The sequence below is a fragment of the Amblyomma maculatum genome, chromosome 5 (assembly GCF_055883805.1).
Source record: "Amblyomma maculatum isolate TAMU_Amacu chromosome 5, ASM5588380v1, whole genome shotgun sequence".
NCBI classification, from domain to species: domain Eukaryota; kingdom Metazoa; phylum Arthropoda; class Arachnida; order Ixodida; family Ixodidae; genus Amblyomma; species Amblyomma maculatum.
The window spans coordinates 161,435,479-161,456,745 of record NC_139348.1 but is presented as its reverse complement, the minus strand read 5'-3'; the positions used below and the strand labels follow the sequence as shown (position 1 = coordinate 161,456,745).

General features: G+C 48.7%; 1 protein-coding gene across 1 annotated transcript in view; it reads left to right on the top strand.

Annotated features, from left to right (window-relative positions):
• Positions 1-21,267, top strand: part of LOC146190151 (uncharacterized) — a 102,605-nt gene that overhangs the window by 14,512 nt on the left and 66,826 nt on the right. The window contains exon 2 of the mRNA XM_084604880.1: positions 16,317-16,499. Coding sequence (XP_084461006.1) covers positions 16,329-16,499 — 171 coding nt within the window. The 5' untranslated portion in view covers positions 16,317-16,328. The remainder of the gene's footprint in view (positions 1-16,316; positions 16,500-21,267) is intronic.

Here is a 21,267-nt window from a genome sequence, read left to right as displayed (position 1 = left end):
CCCCACCATGGCACTAATTGACACTGGCGCAACAGTCTCTGTTATGAGTTTAGCATTCAAGAATCGATTAGGACATAAAGTGATGTTTAGCGTGAATCAAGCTGTGGTATTCCGTGGTGTTGGCGGTGAATCATTGGTGCCTTTGGGTGTGTGCTATGCGAAAGTTGTGATTGGTGGCCAAGCGTTCCGAACCGAATTCACAGTGTTGCCTCGTTCCACGCATGAAGTAATTCTAGGTATAGACTTTTTGCAACAGTGTGGTGCAACGTTAGACTGCCGTAGTGGACAGATCTCGCTTAATGCTGCGTTGATGTCAGCCCTTGTAGAAACCTCGTCGCTCGATTTAGGAGCGTTTTCTGTGTCTGAAGATACAGTTGTACCTGCGAGGTCCGGAGAATTCATTCAAGTAATTTCATCTACGAATTTGAGCGAGAATTTCGACGCCGTAGTGGAACCTACAACGCTGGCCTGCGCAAAGAAGAGTGTCTTGGTGCCTCGTTGCATAGTTTCAGTCACCAGAGGCCACACCTTGCTGTGGACTGTAAACTATTCAGACGAGTCAGCCGTCTTGCCTCGTGGCATGAGGCTCGCTCATTACGAGGAAGGTGTGTCGAATTACGTGGCGGCACTAAGTAACCATGCTCCTGCAGAGAAAGCATCTCTTTTTGCAGAGTCTCGAATCCAGGCAATGATAAACACAGCGTTGGGAGCACAGGAGCGCCGAATTTTGACAGACCTGCTCTCCAAGCATGTTTCGGTTTTCGACTACGCCAGAGATCATCAGCCACCGATTCCAAATTCTCGCATCCATCATTCGATTGATACTGGAATTTCTCGCCCGATCAGACAGAAGCCCTATCGTGTGTCTCCGGCCGAACGTCAGCTTATTGACGATCAAGTTCATGACATGCTCCAACGTGACGTTATCCAGGAATCTTCAAGTCCTTGGGCGGCTCCAGTTATTCTCGTTAAAAAGAAAGACAACACATGGCGTTTCTGTGTGGACTATCGTCGCCTTAACGCCATCACCAAAAAAGATGTATATCCACTTCCACGTATTGACGATGCAATCGACTGTCTTCATTCGGCGTCATACTTCTCGGTAGACTTGAGATCGGGCTACTGGCAGATACCGATGAACCCAAGTGACAAAGAAAAGACGGCATTTGTGACCCCCAATGGTCTCTATGAGTTCAACGTAATGCCCTTTGGATTGTGCAATGCGCCTGCCACGTTCGAACGATTCATGGACACCATTCTGCGCGGACTCAAGTGGTAAATTTGTTTGTGCTATTTGGACGACGTTGTGATCTTCGGCAAGACCTTTCAGGAACACAATAGCCGCCTCGCCATCGTTCTCGATTGCATTGAGAGAGCAGGCCTCGTCCTCAACTCTAAGAAGTGCCACTTTGGCGCACGCCAAACAATTGTTCATGGTTACTTGGTCGATAAGGATGGTGTTCGGCCGGATCCTCAAAAGATTGCGGCTGTAACCAGCTTTACAGCACCGAAATCAGTGAAGCAGCTTCGGAGCTTTTTAGGACTATGCTCATATTTTCGTCGTTTTGTGCCCAGATTCGCTGACGTCGCATACCCGCTCACGTGCCTTTTGCACAAAGATGCACCGTTCAATTGGACTACTGACTGCGACTCTGCCTTCCGCCACCTCAAATTCCTTCTGACATCAGGACCTATCCTACGTCACTTCTGTCCTTCTGCCCCCATCGAGGTTCACACCGACGCTTGTGGCGTGGGCGTTGGTGCTGTGCTCATCCAGCGTCATGGCACCGATCAGCACGTGATAGCCTATATGCTAGTCGTTCGTTGAGCAAGGCGGAGCGCAACTACACCGTTACTGAACAAGAGTGCCTCGCAGTGGTTTTTGCGGTGCAAAGATTCCGTTCCTACCTATATGGCAATGTTTTTACCATCGTCACTGACCACCATTCGCTCTGTTGGCTCGTAAATCTTCGTGACCCTTGCGGTCGGCTCGCTCGATGGGCATTGCGGTTGCAAGTTTAACTTCACTGTGGCATACAAAAGCGGCCGCCAACATGCTGACGCTGACTGTCTGTCACGCTTGCCGCTTTCATCAACTGGTAGTGATGATGACAACTTTGATGACTACCTGGCGCCTATCTCGGCAACGTTTCCTGACCCTCAACTGTTCCAGACAGAACAACGCAACGATCAGACTTTGGCACCGCTCTTCTCTGCCGCTCATGATTCAAGAGATGCGCGTTTCTGCGTTCGTGCCGGCCTACTTTACAAGAAGAATTTCAGCCCCGGAGGTGCACGTTTTCTCCTCGTCGTGCCGGAAAAGCTCCGCATTCCGGTTCTTGAAATGATGCACGACGATACCACGTCGGGCCACTTGGGTGTCGCCCGGACCCTTCATCGCACACAGGAACGCTTTTACTGGCCGAAAATGCGTCAAGTCATTCAGCGCTATGTAGCCAGTTGTGTCAAGTGCCAGCAGTACAAGCTCCCTACTTCCCGTCCACCTGGACCGCTGCACCCTATTGCGCCTCCGACCACACCCTTTGAGCAGGTGGGCATCGACCTCTTGGGTCCTTTTCCGCGATCTTCTAACGGTAACCGGTGGATAGTGGTATGTGTTGACCATCTCACTCGATATTCAGAAACAGCCGCAATACCCTCAGCCACTGCTTACGAAGTATCCCTATTTCTTCTGCGATTTCTCGTCCTGCGCCATGGCCCTCCTCGAGTTCTGATCAGTGACCGTGGGCGCCAATTTACTGCTGAAGTTATTGAAGAACTCCTTCGTCTATGCACCTGCGATTACCGTCATACAACGCCGTATCACCCGCAATCGAATGGACTTGTTGAACGAACCAACCGCACTTTGACCACTATGTTGGCGATGTACGTGGACTCTCATCACAAGAACTGGGATGAAATCCTCCCTTTTATTACATTCGCTTATAACACTGCACAGCATGAGACGACTGGCCACAGTCCGTTTTACCTCCTGTATGCTCGAGTTCCCCGCAGTTGTCCTGATACCACCCTTCCTTTCTCCCTCCACAACGAGCCTTCTATCGCCACTACTTTATGTCGAGCCGAAGAAGCTCGCCGCGTTGCCCGCCTCCGCATCCTAGACTCACAGGAACGGTCGAAGGAGCGTTATGACAACCGACGCCCACATGTCTCTTATGTGCCCGGTGATTTAGTGTTGCTGTGGACGCCGCTGCGCAAGCGTGGTTTAGCCCAAAAGCTGCTGTTTCGTTATAGCGGCCCTTTTGTCGTTTTGGAGCGCCTGAGTGACGTGAACTATGTAATTTCACGCCGCACCGAAAGTGGCCGATGCTCACGCCGGACCCAGGTGGTGCATGTCGCTCGACTAAAAAGGTTCCATCCCCGGCACCTTTCTTAAACTGCTTGTCCTGGGGCTTCGTCTGCGAGGGGGGAAGTGTCACGTGCTTCGGGGCGTCAGGAAAGGAAGAAAGTGTCACGTGCTTCGGGGCGTCAGGAAAGGAAGAAGAGGCTAGAGAGAAGAAGAAGAAACGGAAGACACAGTGGTGTGTGCTGGTGCTCCTTGCGTGACTCGCAGCGCTTTAGACTACCAATAAACACCCCCGTTACGTACTGAGTACGTAACAATATTTTACTCTGAGCTTCCCGTACTTCGAAAGATGCCCAGCCCATATCTCCCTGTACCGCCTCATTTGTAGTTTTGCCGTGGGCACCTAGTGCTAATCGTCCAGCGGATCTCTGATTTATTTCTAATGTCGACTGTACCTCTGATTTTAGGCACAAAACCGCATTTCCGAAAGTAAGTCCGGGTACCATAATTCCTTTCCAAATACCCCTCAAAACCTCATACCTATTGTATCCCCACAATGCCCTATGCTTCATTATCCCGGCATTCCTTCGCCCTTTGGCCTTAAGTGATTGCTCATGCTTTCCAATGTATGCCAATCCTTCGTTTACCCATACCCCCAGATATTTATATTCTGCTACTCTAGGTATTTCATGGCCTTGTATTTTAAGACCCTGATCAGTTGAGCCGTTGAAAATCATCAGACCCGACTTAGCTGCGCTGAAACTGAAGCCTAGAGCGTCCCCTTCGTCTCCGCAATACTTAACTAGAGTTTGCAATTCTTCCAGACTCTCAGCTAGCAGCACAATATCGTCTGCATACATCAAACCGGGGAGGCGCTGCTCTACCGCCTTTCCACCTAATCTATATGCCAGGTTAAAACCTAGGTTACTGTCTTGTATCCTCCGTTCCAGGTTTATCATATAAAGCATGAACAGCACCGGTGATAGAGGACAGCCTTGTCTTAATCCTTTGCATACTTGACATCTTCCGTATTTCTTATCCCTTCCCACTTAATTTCTACTTTGTTATTCCGGTATATTTCCTGTAGGAACTCTATTATCTCATAACCGATACCTTCTTCTTTTAATATATTTCACAGGAGTTCCCTGCTTACGTTGTCGTACGCCCCGTTTATGTCCAGGAAGGCCAAAAACAAAGGTCTATTTTCCACTCTAGATATTTCGATGCATTGCGTAAGCACGAACAGGCTATCATCTAAGCGCCTACCATTTCTAAAGCCGTTCTGAAGTTCTCCGAGTATCTTGTTACTTTCTACCCATGCTTGCACCTTTAATTTCACCGCCTGCTTGGTTAACCTGTACATAACAGATGTTATGGTAATCGGCCTGTAGGATTTTATGTACATCCTGTCTCCTTTCCCTTTATAAATCAAATTCATTTTACTCTGCCGCCAGCTGTCCGGAATTTGCTTATTCGTTATGACTGTTTCCAGAGCTTTTAACAACGTTTCCTTACTTTTTGGACCGAGTTCATTAATCAGCTTGGTCGGAATTCCATCTATTCCTGTAGATGTGTTTTTAGGAATATTTTTTTCTGCCTTTTTTTCCAGTTTAGATAAGTCAGTTCTAAGCTGCTTTGTATTCTGCTAACTTGTGTTGCTTCCTGATTTGCGGAGATTACCCTATCGTCGCTCTTAAATGACTCGGCTATAACTGATGTAATGTAGTTCACTGCGTTGTCTCCCTTTAAACAATTTCCCTCGTTATCCATCCGATCCTGCTTTTTTTGATTCTTCTTCCCTAGCCAGCTTATATGGTTCCAGAATTTTTTTGCTCCGCCTCTAGAGGCATCGTGTATGTCAGCCATCCAGCGATCGGTGGACTGCCTTATTTTACTTTGGACGAGTCCTGCACCTCAAGTTTCTTTTGTCGATATGATTCCCATTTTTGGTCGATTTCCTCCTGAGATACCTGTGCTTTTTTTGCCATTCGATGTTCCCTTGAAGCAGCCCGTCGTTGTTCAATAGCTTCCCTGATTTCCTTATTCCACCAGCTCCGTGACTTCCTCTTTCCATTCCAGCGGTTTGCTACTTTAACCTCCTTAATTTTCCTCCTTATGAGTAGTTCTACCTGTTCATAATCCCAGTCTTCCATGGGGTTTTCTCTATTGCTTCCTCTATATCTGCAGCTATCTGCGCTATTTGATCGTCGTTTAATTTTGCGTTTACGTTTTGTCTAAGTTCCACTTCTCTTTTCATCAAGAGTCCCATCTGCAGACTAATACGTTTAAGATCACTTCCCAGACTACACCCCCCTTCTTCGTCTATTTCCATTTTTCCGACCTTGCTATAAATTTCTTGCGACATTAGACAATAGTCAATGGTCGTCTGCATGTTTCGGAATTCCCACGTGATTTGGCCTTTACATTTTGTTTCTCTATTTACTATAACTAGATCGTGTCGCTCACAGAAATCTAGCATTAGCTTCCCGTTACAATCCGTGTATTCATCCAGATCGTCGATGTGGCCGCTCATGTCCCCCAGTAGAATAATATTGGCCCCGTCTCCAAACTGGCTTATATCGTCACTGAGACATTCAACATCGATCCTTGTTTTTTTTTTTTGCCTGCATTGATGTCCTGTTCCTAAATAAACTACCCCTAGCCATGTTCTTATACCGGCAATTGTTCCTGAAAGAAAAGATATGTCTTTGCAAGATGATTTTATTTTTTGCGAATTTGTTCCCTGGTGTATCAACATACCTACCCCTCCACCCTTTTTTTTCGTTCTCGTTCTGTCGCATCCTTCCCAGACGTAGCCTTCTATAAACGGCGGATCTTCCACGTCATGGAAGATCAGTTACACGGCAGCGCGAGCGCCGTTGGAAATCCAACGGCGATTGACACTTAACGGAGGTGGCCGGTCTCCGCAGTCTCCGTTCCGCCGCCGTTTCCGTCCGTTTCGTCGTGAAGTAGGCAAGATAGCAGCCCCCAGCAGCAACGTGTCTCCGCTGCAGGCGAGCGCTCCGGCGCAAAAACGCTTTGCCTGAACAGCGTCACTGACGCATTTATTTATAAACTTGTGGCAAGATCACCTTGCCGAACTGCGAGCGCAGAAACACAATGCGCCCGTGTACGCTATAGGGTGATGGCGCTGGAAACATGGAAAGTGCCGTGTGAGTGCAGCCACCACCGTTCCGTTCCCACGGTCGTTACGGCGTTCAACTGACGCTGAACTGAACGGCCGTTGAAAACTCCCGTGTAAGTCTGTGCAAAATGCTAAAGCGATACGCGCGCCGCAAAGCAGCAAAAATACAAATGAAAGCTCTGTCATCCTCCCCGTCGGGAAACCAGCTTCCCCGTTCTGTACAAGCCTAGGATGACGTTGTAGTCGCAAACGACATCAATTGGTCCGTCTCGTTGACTGACGGGTGAAGGATGGGCGTACACCACTAATTGTGTCCACCGCTTGCTGTGCGCTATTCCCTCGACACGGCGGGACTGAATGCAGCGGCGCGCGCTCCCGCGCTTTCTTTTTTTCTTTTTCGCGCATGCAGAGATCACGCCCTACCTCCCGCCAAACTCGGAGAAGGAAGGGGAATTTGGCTTGCGGAGTCTAGATGACCGGGTAGGAAAGTGAAAAACCTTTGCGAGGGAATGGGAGGAGAGAAATACGACAGAATTGGGTGATTGCGGTGGCTGTAACTGCGTTAATTACTATTTTCAAAACATTTTGCGGCCTTGCGTTCTGGGGGCGAAGTCTCATAGTCAAAGGGGAAGAAAATATTTTCGACCGGAGGGTGGACAGTGGGCCTTTAAGGTTGATTTCATCCCTTTCCTGGAATTATACACCAACTTTTGAAATGAGCTGTCTCGGGCGAAGCTGTCACTACTGGATATATGTCTAACGCAAAGTGAACTGTACTAAATTTAATTTAAGAGCGCCTTACTACTTGTCATATTTTTCAAACGCCGAGGATCGACGTTGAGCAATAATTTGTCTAGTTATTTTATGATGTGCTTTCGTCCAAGAAAAAATAAATAATTGCGTTCTGTTCCGTAAATAAACGGCACGAGCTGCATATATGAGTAGCCAGAACAGTGTCAGTAGTCGTTATGACACTCTCAATTACGTGTTATTGCGAAAGCAATACTACGCCAGGTCTAACCGCTCGTCGCTGTGTGCAGTGTCCGTAGTACCACGGACACGGCCTGCCATGACATTTGACGTTATCCCTATGCCACGGGCAGAAGCTGCCAATTCGGGTCGCTTCTTTCACACGGGAGGTGATATCAGAATCAGCCTGCCAGAACCGTTTGCATTCTCGTTATTCCTACGACACGCCGGCACGTAGGGGAATAATGCAGCAGGCAAAAGAAGCTTCCGCCGTTGCTTTCGCAATTCAACTAGGGTTAACCAGAGTTAAACCACAACTAATTTTGCTTTTTTTTTCTCTGAAATGGGTGTGCTATGAAAATTAACTGCCCGCACGAATATCAAATCAGCATCCGCGTACGTAACCGGGTTTATTTGCGCTCCTAAATATATAAAATCATATCTGACTCCTCACTTTTCCACATTATATCAATATTTGCACAACTGAAAAAGCGTGTCGCGAAATCTTTCCTCAATCCAATATTGCAGGTCCACGAGACGGCTCACGCACGCTAGTTCCCTCCGAGTCAAAATGGAATGTCACAGAATCTATCTGACAACCCAGACAACACACATACCGCCCAGGGACATCCCAGGGATTCCGATTATGGGAGTTTCGGATGTCCTAGGGAAGTCCGGAAACGTCCCACAAATGCCCAAAACATCCCAAATGAAACAAGAAGTGACTTCCTCAGGACGTCCCAAACAATACCGAGGTGGGACATGTTTGGGGTATTTTAGGAGCTTATTGGGACATTGTTTAGATTTTCATCTGGTTGTTATTCTAGGCCCTGTCTTGTCGAGGCCTCGTAAGAAGCATGCAATTATATGAATCTCAGCTCATGGTGTTATGAGCAGACTCAAGTTGCCATCTTTAATTTGTATTGGGGCAATTAGGGCAGGGATGATTTGGGAAGAATTGGAGGCAAAGTCGAATTTCAACGAGAAAACCACTATGGAGGTGACCACTCAAAATTTATAGTTATAAGTATTTTGTGTTGAACTAACGATTCAAAACATATATAATAATATTTACCTAAAAACATTTTACTTACTTGATAAACGCCCATGTGCAAAGCAATATTCGCGGGCGTTGAACACTGCATGCTGCAACCTGTACTATACACGTTTTCTGCATGTGCCTATATACTGGATGTCGCATACTATGCATAATAAAAACACTGCGGAAACCTCACGCTCTTGAGAAATTACACACACAGAATTCACACTTTGCAAAGAAAGAGGAGTCACAATTTTAAGACCACCACACTTCTCAAGCACTTCAATATATACTCCACAACAAAGGTGTCCTGATATGTGCAAGCTATACACTGCATATATGCAAAGCTATATAAAATTATCTCTTGGATAGTTATATATTTTATTAGCAGAACAGTTAACCAAGGTCACATGTCACATTCTGTTAATTGAGCCTCTTTATTGCTTTGTCGACAATAAAAATGAAGCCATTAATTAAAACTGATTTGTGTTCTTCTGAAAAGTTAGGCGCCTCGTGCTAGTTGGGCGCCACGTTTAACTGTTGCAATTGGCATATGTTGCAACTGGCATATGCCCTTTTTGCGAGAAACGAAGAGGCGTCCGTGTGCTGTGCGATGTCAGCGCACGTTAAAGATCCCCAGGTGGTCGGAATTACTCCGTAGCCCTCCACTACGGCTCCTCTTTCTCTCTTTCCTCTTTCACTCCCACCTTCCTCCCTTCCCTTACGGCGCGGTTGCGGTGTCCACAGCAAACAAGTGAGACAGTTACCGCGCCTTTCCCTTCCTATAAAGACACGTTTTTTTTTTTTGCGAACACGATTTCCATTGAACCTTACCTCTCATATCATGGTAGGCTGCATGTAATGCAGCATATTTCGTGACCGCTTTTTATATATTTTCCAAAGGAACCAATTCCCATGCATCAGCTAATGCAGTTATGAGCTTACATTCGTTGTTCATATGCTCTGAAAAACTACGATGAACAACCAGTTGCAACCCCCCAACATAGCCTCTTGGAAAAGCGCAACTGAAATTTAGTTAGCAACTGTTGAGTGTCGCAGCAGGAACTGCGCTAATTTCTAGTTATAGTGATGATGCCTTTTGTTTTTGACATTTGAGGCGAATTTGTGTGGTTCTTGTTCACTAGCTTTCGTGCGACAGGGTGCATGATCCCTTACAACTGCCGTGGAATGTGTTTAGCATGGTCTTAAAGGAAAGTAAATAGGACGTCCCACGGAGATCCTTATTTGGAGGTTCGAACATAGCCCAGAAGTGAGCTAGCAGGGACGTCCTGTGGATTACCCTGCTAGGATGTGGGAGGTAGGGATTTAAACGGGATGTCCCGGAGAGTTGGTGTGTTGTCTGGGAAGTTTCTGTAAGGAAGATCGTGAACTTCAACTAACCATTTGGGAAATTGCAGTGTGGATACATAGACACTGCAGCGACTGCAGGCAACGATTCCGCCCCTGTCAGCTCCTGTATTCATCCACTGGGGTGCACCCTTTCCTTCACCAATAGCATATAGCCAGTGCAATGACCTCCGTCGCCTGGATCTACCGTCACCACCGGCGGCGAGGTGTATTCGGCAGGCAGCTCCCATGGGAGGTCGAGCGGCCGTGCTTGTGATATGAAGTTTCTGAAAATTAAGATAATGCCCGTTCTGCCATAGTTTCTCTGCAATAATGGTTGCGAAAATGAGCACACGATGTCTGCCACGGATTACAAAGCCCTCGAGAAGAAAAAGAAGAGCATCAGAGCGTCAATGCTTTCGCTCGTTTCCGCACCCCGTCAACGCTCAGCTGCTGGCCAGCCTGCTGACTCAGCTGTCTGATATTCGGCAAGTGCGTAACGCTTGAGATAAGTGGAGTATTTCTTTCCCTTATATGCGGCCGTCTTGTATGCCGTGTTGTAAATGCAATCAGAAACGAACTCATTGGCAGCCTTTGACGCCTTCTATCGCAGTTGTCTACCGCATGTCCAGAAATCGCCTCATTGACAAAATTATTACACTACAGCGTGTGCAGCTTTTTTGGTTGAATAGGCATTATCGTAACTAGGAATTAGAGAGTGTGCTCTTTCGCTCCCACCTTCCTTCCTTTTCTTTCGGCGTGGTTCAGGTTTCCAAAGAAGCACAAGGGTGACAGATACTGCACCTTTCCTTTCCTGTAAACCAATTATATATTATTATTATTATTATTATTATTATTACTACTACTACTACTACTACTACTACTACTACTACTACTACTACTACTACCGGAACAAAGACCCTCGTGATTTCGCATTAAAATTGTGGCATAACTGTCATTTGTGCAGCGTTAAGAGTGGCTTCATACCATTCCGCTTCCCGTTCAGCATCCTTCTGTTAGTATAATGTTGGAGGCTAGGTAGCAATAGGGATTCTAATCTACGACGTATACTTTCAAATGCATATCGTTTACTTTAATTTCCCACCGAGAAGTGAGACAGGTAGAGCGCCTTTAATTTCTCAGAAAGTCGGAGACGTTTAGCATGTCGCCCAATTCTGTGCCAATCCCAATGGAAAACATTCCCGGTATGAAAATGTGCTGTTAAACGCGCTATTTTCATTTTTAAGGCGAAATGACCTCCTAATTTGTATGTGCTGCAGCACTAATGGATTGCGTCGCCACAAAGTCAATTTTTTTTGTGTTTCCAAGGAACTCTATGGTGCGCCATGCTGTATGTTGCATAGTGAGGCCTTCGAGGAACATCGTAGGGGAGGACACCTGATTGAGTTCAACCACACTGGGCTCTTTAACACACACGTTTGCGCAGTGCACTCCCGGCCATAATAATACTGAACACACTTCGTCGATAAGATATTTTGCATTACGTAACTATAGCGAACATTGGGAAGTATATTTTAAATGTGCATGCTCTCGCGCGTGAACCTATAACCATGATATCTTCTTTATTGGACGCGTGATAAAATTTCAAGCAACAGAAGCGTGAGGCATAATACTTTGACCGGACCTGTGGACGGACACATTGCGTTCAGCCACTATGGAAACGCTGCCGCCGCGATTGGTATCGAACCCGCGTCATCTGGCTCAGCCCCCGAGCTCCCCCAAGTACTGACCGCCCAACAGAACACCATGGGCTATGTGTGATGTTGGGGTCTCAAACTGGCGTCATACATAGACCACAGTGTTCCACTATTATTTCGACCATTTGGGGCGGTGTACGCACCCCCTCGCTTGTACCGAAGACTGACTACATTGCGCATTTATGAACTTCACCTTCTCCCTCCATCCAAATGAAATGTGCCAAAATGGTTCGGAAAGGAGGCCTAGTGCTCAGTACCAGAACGATGCAGGCACACATCTGCTGCAGCGTATTTTTAGGGCGATAGCTACATTCCTCCAAATACAAACCCGTGGACGGCTTCATTCAGTCTGGGAAACTCAGCCAAGGAGGCTGTCTATAGAGATGACTTGGCCTGTTACGCTATGATAAGCTGGTGCATGACCGCATGACCGCATGACTAACTGACCACATGACCACGACGAATGACCTTTGACCTTTAAAGGTGGTTGATTCTCAATAAGATACAATAAGGATCCCTAACGGATAGGTGTGCGATGACGTCAGCTGAACAAGCGGTACTAGCAGAACCATGCAAATCAGAACTATAGTTTGTCACATTTTGTGTGACGGCGTTGTCAACATTGCTAATTTTTGTTATGTATTTAATGACTGTGCCTCTGCGTTCGCAGCATAGATGGGGCTGAGTAACACGTTCGACTATCTGGTCACCGCCGACGGCGTCCTCAACTTCTTCGAAGTCGTACGTAAACAAATTAAATGGCAACTCCAGCCGTGTAAATCTATTCAGTTTCTTTACTCAGCATCCGAAAACACGAAAAGAGCATTGATGACAGCTCCGCAAATTTTTTGTCCTCGACAAGAATTGATTATATCTTTTTCTGTCTAGGTAGGTACTTGTTAACCAGAGAAGGACGCATTTATTGCTGGCAAAGTTAGGAAATTCTGCGACGATGATGCAAATGAAAGCATTAAAAGCGAGCTGAAATTCCGAAGAGCTGTCCAATTGCATGATCTGGTCTTAGAACTTGTTACCTTTATGACTCGAAGAATGGCCAACGAAGAAGTGTGCTACCGGAACTTAGCAAAATGAATCAGCGGCAGTGGAAGGTTGTGGGCACCGCTGGCAACATGCACCGCACTTGAGTAGCGACCTGTGACGCGTTTTCCAGCAGTGAAAGCGGTGCAACTTCTGTGGAGGGCACCCTTCGACCGACCAGATGGTGTAGTGACGAGCGAAAACATATCGCTATCAGAAAAGTCCTGCATATATTTTTCTCGGATGCAAACTGAGTGATTTTGGAACAACACGCGGAAGGGCGTGAAAGTGCGCACCATATGCAGATGTGCCAAAAGTCATCTTCGCCCTGGAGTTAAGAGTAAACGGCGATGATTTCTCACTACGGATGTCTCGCCACAGCAAAGACAACACCGCGTCCAACGCTTGCGACCACCCAGGACAAGAAACTGTTTTGTCTCGCACATCTACCTTATTCACTTGGCATCTTCCGCAGTGCCTCGCGGACGGGCTCGACCAGTCTTCTATGTGGTGTTGGCTCGACCGGCTGAAACGATGGGAGGCAATCATTGGTGACAAAATGGTGGAAACGGCGCTGCACAAGTAGCTGTAGTCGCAAAGAAAATAGTTTCGAAAGCAATACTATGCCAGGTAGCAGAACGGAGGTTTGGGCTAGTTGGTGATCATCCATGTTTAGGCAACAGCGCAAAAGGACAGAGACAAGTGTAAGGAGGTACACAACGACGACGCTGAACTTACAACTGTCTTTATTAGGAAAAACAGAGATCAATATATACTCTACTCAATCAGCGCACATGCGCAATGTCAAAAACATGCGTCAAACCCAGACGTACTTATCAGGATAAAATCAATTTAAGTCAAACATGCGTGTGCAATGAGCCTTTTAACCTTTGTGAAGTAGGCTCATTTCTCTGGCTGACAAAGACAAAGCCCCCAATTTTTCTAGTTAATGGGAGTGGGAGTAGTTAATGGTAAAGTGGGAGCTAAGCACGGAGTGGATGTGTTATTCTCAGCCCCTAACAAACTAGAAAAATTGGGGGCTGCCGTTCAAAGGAAGAGTGAAGGACGCAATAGACATAAGTGTAATATTAATCATTTGAGTAAGTACGTTCCGTGTCAAAAGGGTGTTGTGTACCAAATACCGCTCTCATGTGGCCGAACGTACATCGGCCAAACTGGCCGATGTATCAACGTTAGGCTCATGGGGCATTGTAATGCATTAGACAAACAAGCCACAAACCTAGCCAAACATTGTTTTTCATGTAAATGTGTTCCATTTTTTGTAGATACAGAACCGTTGTTTGCGCACAATGACCGGCGCACAGGAGAGCTGGCTGAGGCTTTCCATATCATCAGAAAAACAGACGGGAGTGTCAGTACACCATCCGTGTCTTTGTCAGCCAGAGAAATGAGCCTACTTCACAAAGGTTAAAAGGCTCATTGCACACGCATGTTTGACTTAAATTGATTTTATCCTGATAAGTACGTCTGGGTTTGACGCATGTTTTTGACATTGCGCATGTGCGCTGATTGAGTAGAGTATATATTGATCTCTGTTTTTCCTAATAAAGACAGTTGTAAGTTCAGCGTCGTCGTTGTGTAACTCCTTACACTTGTCTCTGTCCTTTTGCGCTGTTGCCTAAACTATGCCAGGTCTAACCGCTCGTCGCGTGGTCCGTGGCCTGTGGACCCCCTGCTCCTCGATCAGCCTGTCATGATATTTGAATGTACGTTACCCCTATGCCACGGGCAGGAGCTGCCAACTCGGGTCGCTCCTTTCATATGGGAGGGCAGATATCAGAATCAGCCTGCCAGAACCCTTTGCATTCTCGTTACCTCTACGACACGCAGGCCCGTCGATACGGCTAGGTTGAAGCGTGACTTTATGCGTGGGCTGGTAGCTTACGCTCTCGCGTCATACCCTTAAAGGATGAGCTTAATTAAGTGTCCCCATTGCACCTTACACTGATGTAGCAGGCAAAATAATTGCTTCCGGCCATTGCTTTCGCAATTCAACTAGCGTTAACCAGAGCTAAACCACAACTAATTTTTTTCTTATGAGGCACTATCGAAGCAGTGGAATTTGCGTGGAACGCCAAGGGGACAATGTGGATGCGTTAATTTATGATGACTTGTATTTGAGAAAGACGTGTGCTAGCCGCTTGGATTTAGGAGAACAAGTTAAGTGAGGAAGACGATCCACAGAGTCCGAATCTTAATCTTGACCTTGTCCCCATAAATCCAGGCAGCGCGCACACGTCTTTCCAAAGCACATGTTCCAACTATCCCAGTCCCGAGTATTCCTTGTTTATATTCAAGGGATTCATTTGAATGACCTTGCCAGCCATTTGCATAAATGCTGTTGTCGAGGCGAAAATGGGCGTCGTGATTACGGTTTGTTAGCCTCACCCGTACTTAAAATATTAGTTAAAATGGTCATCGCGATTTGGTTTTGAAGGAGACTGGCAGCGGAGATAGATTTAATTCACGTTTCCAACTTTGTAGCTCCACTTAAAGCAACCTCTGTGCCATTGAAATTCGGGATTTAAATGTTCCAGCTAAGATGGGCCAAGGTTTAAATAATAATGACCCTAAGCGTTTTTCCCAACTGCAAATAAGTGAATGTTGTGAGGAGTCATGTAAAGTACGAACTAAAAAATTTCTGCTTCATCTATTTGAGTAATTAGTCGAAATTAACTAATAAACCTTTTAAATATCGCTCTATAAGCGCTCAAGTTTGAATAGGAACGTTCTTGAGTGCCGCGAAACTATAGTAAAACTGAGGCGTTTTGAGCGAGGTTGCCTTGAAACATCCCTTCTTCGACAGAAATGAAAGCTCGCGACGTTTAAATTACCACATGTGCAGCTTTCTCATCCTCGACTGTGGTAAACCGCTACCCAATTCGCCTCTTCTGCGCTGCTCACGACAGAGCTTAGCTTTGCTGCTGTATGGCGAGAAAAGGGCTGCTGGCAGCGCGCTTGTGAGGCGCGTCGGCTGCAGCTCTGGAGCGGAGCCGAACGCGAAGCTCGGGGCTTCACCGAAGGCATCAAACTGGCAGTACTCTGGACTGTCGCGTTTGTGAAGGTTGCAATCGCGGCGCATTCGGGCGCGCAAAGTACGCTGTCACATATAATATTTTCAACTCCGCGGGTTTTATTTCTAATTCAAATTAAAAGGCTACGCTGAGGGTGCCTCGTCGAAGACATGTGTGTTGGACTATTTTCTCTAGGCTGAACAATTTTCCTACCCAAAATTGATCATTTAGAGCGATATTAAACAAATGATGAGGTAATGTCAAGTAATTATTTAATTAGGCCTAACCAAGCAAAATTGCCAGCACTTGCATGGCTGATAGCAACCCTTTTTCAAAAACTTGGTGCTTCTTAGCTACTATGCCCTGTACAGGCCAACTTCAATTTGCTCTCTGTCTCTTGAATTCACTCCAATGATTTGGTGAGAAAGAGCAGCAAAACGATAGATATATTCATCCACTTGAATGAACTGAAGGGATGCTGAGGAAAAAAATTGAAGACCTTCGTGAACATGTCCTTTGTACTACCTATAATTTTTGTCTTTGCCAAAAGTAACCGGGAAATGGAGTGCATTTGTCAGCTGCGTAATGGACTCTTAAGGCAGCCCTAAAAACATAAGAGTTTCGAAAGGTGCTGCAAGGCAAAAATAGTAACGAACTCTGTATACCTTGCTATATTAAGCAAAAGGAGTGCTTGTGCGTATCCTGTTGTGGCGTGCAGTGCGTCGGCGTGATGCTGCTCTACCAGCTGCGCATCAGTGCTCCCCCAAGCGGCGCTGACGGGAGTCACTGGGCGGCGGCGCTGCAGCTGAGCGCCTTCGCTTTCACCTGCAACGGGGCACAGCTGCTGTTGGCCTCGTGCCTCTCGCCCGCCACCGGATATCTCGTGCACCACATGCTATACGTGAGCAGTCTTACTTCGTCCTCTTGGCCATAGTGGCATTTTTCGTTATGTTTTTCCTCCTGCCCAAACCAATTTATGTACTCTCGGTACGCCCTTCCTTTTAAATCGACAACTCTTCCGTTCATTCGTCGGACACTAAATATAATATGTCCGAAAATCAGAATGTGGGGCGAACCTTGTCCAGCTCATGGTTTCTTTTTAACGGATCTATAGGGACTTTAGCTCATGGGATCTAAGACGGCCGTTGAGTGGGTGCTGCCGTGGGGTGGGAACAGGCGATGGCATTTGACATCCAGCGGAAATAGGCAACGCCGCTTCACCCGCTCGGAGCTTCGTTGGGCGCTCTGTTTCTTTCAGTGAGAAAGATGCCTTTTCTCATGTTTTATTTTTTTTGTGTGTGTGATAACGATCGTCACTCTGCCCATGCACACGATGTCGACTGAGCCTTCAGGAAGTGACTGCTCTGGTATTGCTGATTTAGTACTTTATGAGGGTGCATTTCAAGTGTTATTAAACCTTGTTATGCCCGAGCAATTGGCCATAAATCGTTCCAGTACGTCCGCGCGTCCGGAGGGGGCCGCCGGAGAGCAGGCTGTGGTTTCTCCAAGAATGCGGCAGCGGACCGGGACGAGTTGACCGAGAACAACGGCACAATTAGGATGCATATGAATCCTTATCTTCTCGACATGGAGAGGCGCGTCTTCCAAAAGTGAATTAAAGTCGAACACTTTTGTCGACAAACGGAACGGGCGTCCTTTCATCCCAATCACTCCTAAAAATGGACGGAGTGGCGAACCGGAGCAACTGCACGCCGTCGTGTTAGGGACCGCGCAGTGGGAGATGGTTTACTTAGCTGTTCTTAAGGACTGCGGATTCAAAGATGCTGCATGTGTCGCTTCGATGGTCATTAAGGCGTACTGGACCTGGGTGTGGTTCACCACGGCTACAGTTCCAGGGCGGGGAAATGGGTGCCTGGCCGGCGCCGTTGCAGCAAGACTTACGGTAGTGTGTACTACTTACGGCTTGGGGCTGGAACCTTCTAAAGAATGCACCGGAACGGCGGAGCGAACCGGAGCAGCTGCACGCCGTCGTAATCTAACTGCACTGTGGAAGAGGCGGATTCAAAGAAGCTTGTGCATGTGTCGCTTCGATGGTCATTAAGGCGTACTGGACCTGGGTGTGGTTCACCACGGCTACAACCCCGCCGGGGTGGCGCAGTGGTTACGGCGCTCGACTACTGTTCCCAAGGGCGCGGGATCGAATCCCGGCCTCGGCGGCCGCTTTTCGATGGAGGCGAAAAGCAAGGTGCCCGTGTGCTGTGCGTTGTCAGTGCACGTTAAAGAACCCCAGGTGGTCGAAATTTCTGGAGTCCTCCACTACGGCGTCTCTCACAGCCTGAGTCGCTTTGGGACGTTAAACCCCCAAAACCAACCAACCAACCACGGCTACAGTTCCAGGGCGGGGAAATGGGTGCCTGGCCGGCGCCGTTGCAGCAAGACTTACGGTAGAGTGTACTACTTACGGTTTGGGGCTGGAACCTTCTAAAGAATGCACCGCAACGGTGGAGCGAACCGGAGCAGCTGCACGCCGTCGTAATCTAACTGCACTGTGGAAGAGGCGGATTCAAAGACGCTGGTGCATGCGTCGCTTCGATGGTCATTAAGGCGTACTGGACCTGGGTGTGGTTCACCACGGCTACAGTTCCAGGGCGGGGAAATGGGTGCCTGGCCGGCGCCGTTGCAGCAAGACTTACGGTAGAGTGTACTACTTACGGCTTGCGGCTGGAACCTTCTAAAGAATGCACCGCAACGGCGGAGCGAGCCGGAGCAGCTGCACGCCGTCGTAATCTAACTGCACTGTGGAAGAGGCGGATTCAAAGAAGCTGGTGCATGTGTCGCTTCGATGGTCATTAAGTCGTACTGGACCTGGGTGTGGTTCACCACGGCTACAGTTCCAGGGCGGGGAAATGGGTGCCTGGCCGGCGCCGTTGCAGCAAGACTTACGGTAGAGTGTACTACTTACGGCTTGCGGCTGGAACCTTCTAAAGAATGCACCGCAACGGCGGAGCGAACCGGAGCAGCTGCACGCCGTCGTAATCTAACTGCACTGTGGAAGAGGCGGATTCAAAGAAGCTGGTGCATGTGTCGCTTCGATGGTCATTAAGGCGTACTGGACCTGGGTGTGGTTCACCACGGATACAATTCCAGGGCGGGCAAATGGGTGCCTGGCCGGCGCCGTTGCAGCAAAACTTACGGTAGAGTGTACTACTTAAGGCTTGGGGCTGGAACCTTCTAAAGAATGCACCGCAAAGGCGGAGCGAACCGGAGCAGCTGCACGCCGTCGTAATCTAACTGCACTGTGGAAGAGGCGGATTCAAAGAAGCTGGTGCATGTGTCGCTTCGATGGTCATTAAGGCGTACTGGACCTGGGTGTGGTTCACCACGGCTACAGTTCCAGGGCGGGGAAATGGGTGCCTGGCCGGCGCCGTTGCAGCAAGACTTACGGTAGAGTGTTCTACTTACGGCTTGGGGCTGGAACCTTCTAAAGAATGCAACGCAACGGCGGAGCGAACCGGAGCAGCTGCACGCCGTCGTAATCTAACTGCACTGTGGAAGAGGCGGATTCAAAGAAGCTGGTGCATGTGTCGCTTCGATGGTCATTAAGGCGTACTGGACCTGGGTGTGGTTCACCACGGCTACAGTTCCAGGGCGGGGAAATGGGTGCCTGGCCGGCGCCGTTGCAGCAAGACTTACGGTAGAGTGTACTACTTACGGTTTGGGGCTGGAACCTTCTAAAGAATGCACCGCAACGGCGGAGCGAACCGGAGCAGCTGCACGCCGTCGTAATCTAACTGCACTGTGGAAGAGGCGGATTCAAAGAAGCTGGTGCATGTGTCGCTTCGATGGTCATTAAGGCGTACTGGACCTGGGTGTGGTTCACCACGGCTACAGTTCCAGGGCGGGGAAATGGGTGCCTGGCCGGCGCTGTTGCAGCAAGATTTACGGTAGAGTGTACTACTTACGGCTTGCGGCTGGAACCTTCTAAAGAATGCACCGCAACGGCGGAGCGAACCGGAGCAGCTGCACGCCGTCGTAATCTAACTGCACTGTGGAAGAGGCGGATTCAAAGAAGCTGGTGCATGTGTCGCTTCGATGGTCATTAAGGCGTACTGGACCTGGGTGTGGTTCACCACGGCTACAGTTCCAGGGCGGGGAAATGGGTGCCTGGCCGGCGCCGTTGCAGCAAGACTTACGGTAGAGTGTACTACTTACGGCTTGCGGCTGGAACCTTCTAAAGAATGCACCGCAACGGCGGAGCTAACCGGAGCAGCTGCACGCCGTCGTAATCTAACTGCACTGTGAAAGAGGCGGATTCAAAGAAGCTGGTGCATGTGTCGCTTCGATGGTCATTAAGGCGTACTGGACCTGGGTGTGGTTCACCACGGCTACAGTTCCAGGGCGGGGAAATGGGTGCCTGGCCGGCGCCGTTGCAGCAAGACTTACGGTAGAGTGTACTACTTACGGCTTGGGGCTGGAACCTTCTAAAGAATGCACCGCAACGGCGGAGCGAACCGGAGCCGCTGCACGCCGTCGTAATCTAACTGCACTGTGGAAGAGGCGGATTCAAAGAAGCTGGTGCATGTGTCGCTTCGATGATCATTAAGGCGTACTGGACCTGGGTGTGGTTCACCACGGCTACAGTTCCAGGGCGGGGAAATGGGTGCCTGGCCGGCGCCGTTGCAGCAAGACTTACGGTAGAGTGTACTACTTACGGCTTGGGGCTGGAACCTTCTAAAGAATGCACCGCAACGGCGGAGCGAACCGGAGCAGCTGCACGCCGTCGTAATCTAACTGCACTGTGGAAAAGGCGGATTCAAAGAAGCTGGTGCATGTGTCGCTTCGATGGTCATTAAAGCATACTGGACCTGGGTGTGGTTCACCACGGCTACAGTTCCAGGGCGGGGAAATGGGTGCCTGGCCGGCGCCGTTGCAGCAAGACTTACGGTAGAGTGTACTACTTACGGCTTGCGGCTGGAACCTTCTAAAGAATGCACCGCAACGGCGGAGCAAACCGGAGCAGCTGCACGCCGTCGTAATCTAACTGCACTGTGGAAGAGGCGGATTCAAAGAAGCTGGTGCATGTGTCGCTTCGATGGTCATTAAGGCGTACTGGACCTGGGTGTGGTTCACCACGGCTACAGTTCCAGGGCGGGGAAATGGGTGCCTGGCCGGCGCCGTTGCAGCAAGACTTACGGTAGACTGTACTACTTACGGCTTGGGGCTGGAACCTTCTAAAGAATGCACCGCAACGGCGGAGCGAACCGGAGCAGCTGCACGCCGTCGTAATCTAACTGCACTGTGGAAGAGGCGGATTCAAAGAAGCTGGTGCATGTGTCGCTTCGATGGTCATTAAGGCGTACTGGACCTGGGTGTGGTTCACCACGGCTACAGTTCCAGGGCGGGGAAATGGGTGCCTGGCCGGCGCCGTTGCAGCAAGATTTACGGTAGAGTGTACTACTTACGGCTTGCGGCTGGAACCTTCTAAAAAATGCACCGCAACGGCGGAGCGAACCGGAGCAGCTGCACGCCGTCGTAATCTAACTGCACTGTGGAAGAGGCGGATTCAAAGAAGCTGGTGCATGTGTCGCTTCGATGGTCATTAAGGCGTACTGGACCTGGGTGTGGTTCACCACGGCTACAGTTCCAGGGTGGGGAAATGGGTGCCTGGCCGGCGCCGTTGCAGCAAGACTTACGGTAGAGTGTACTAC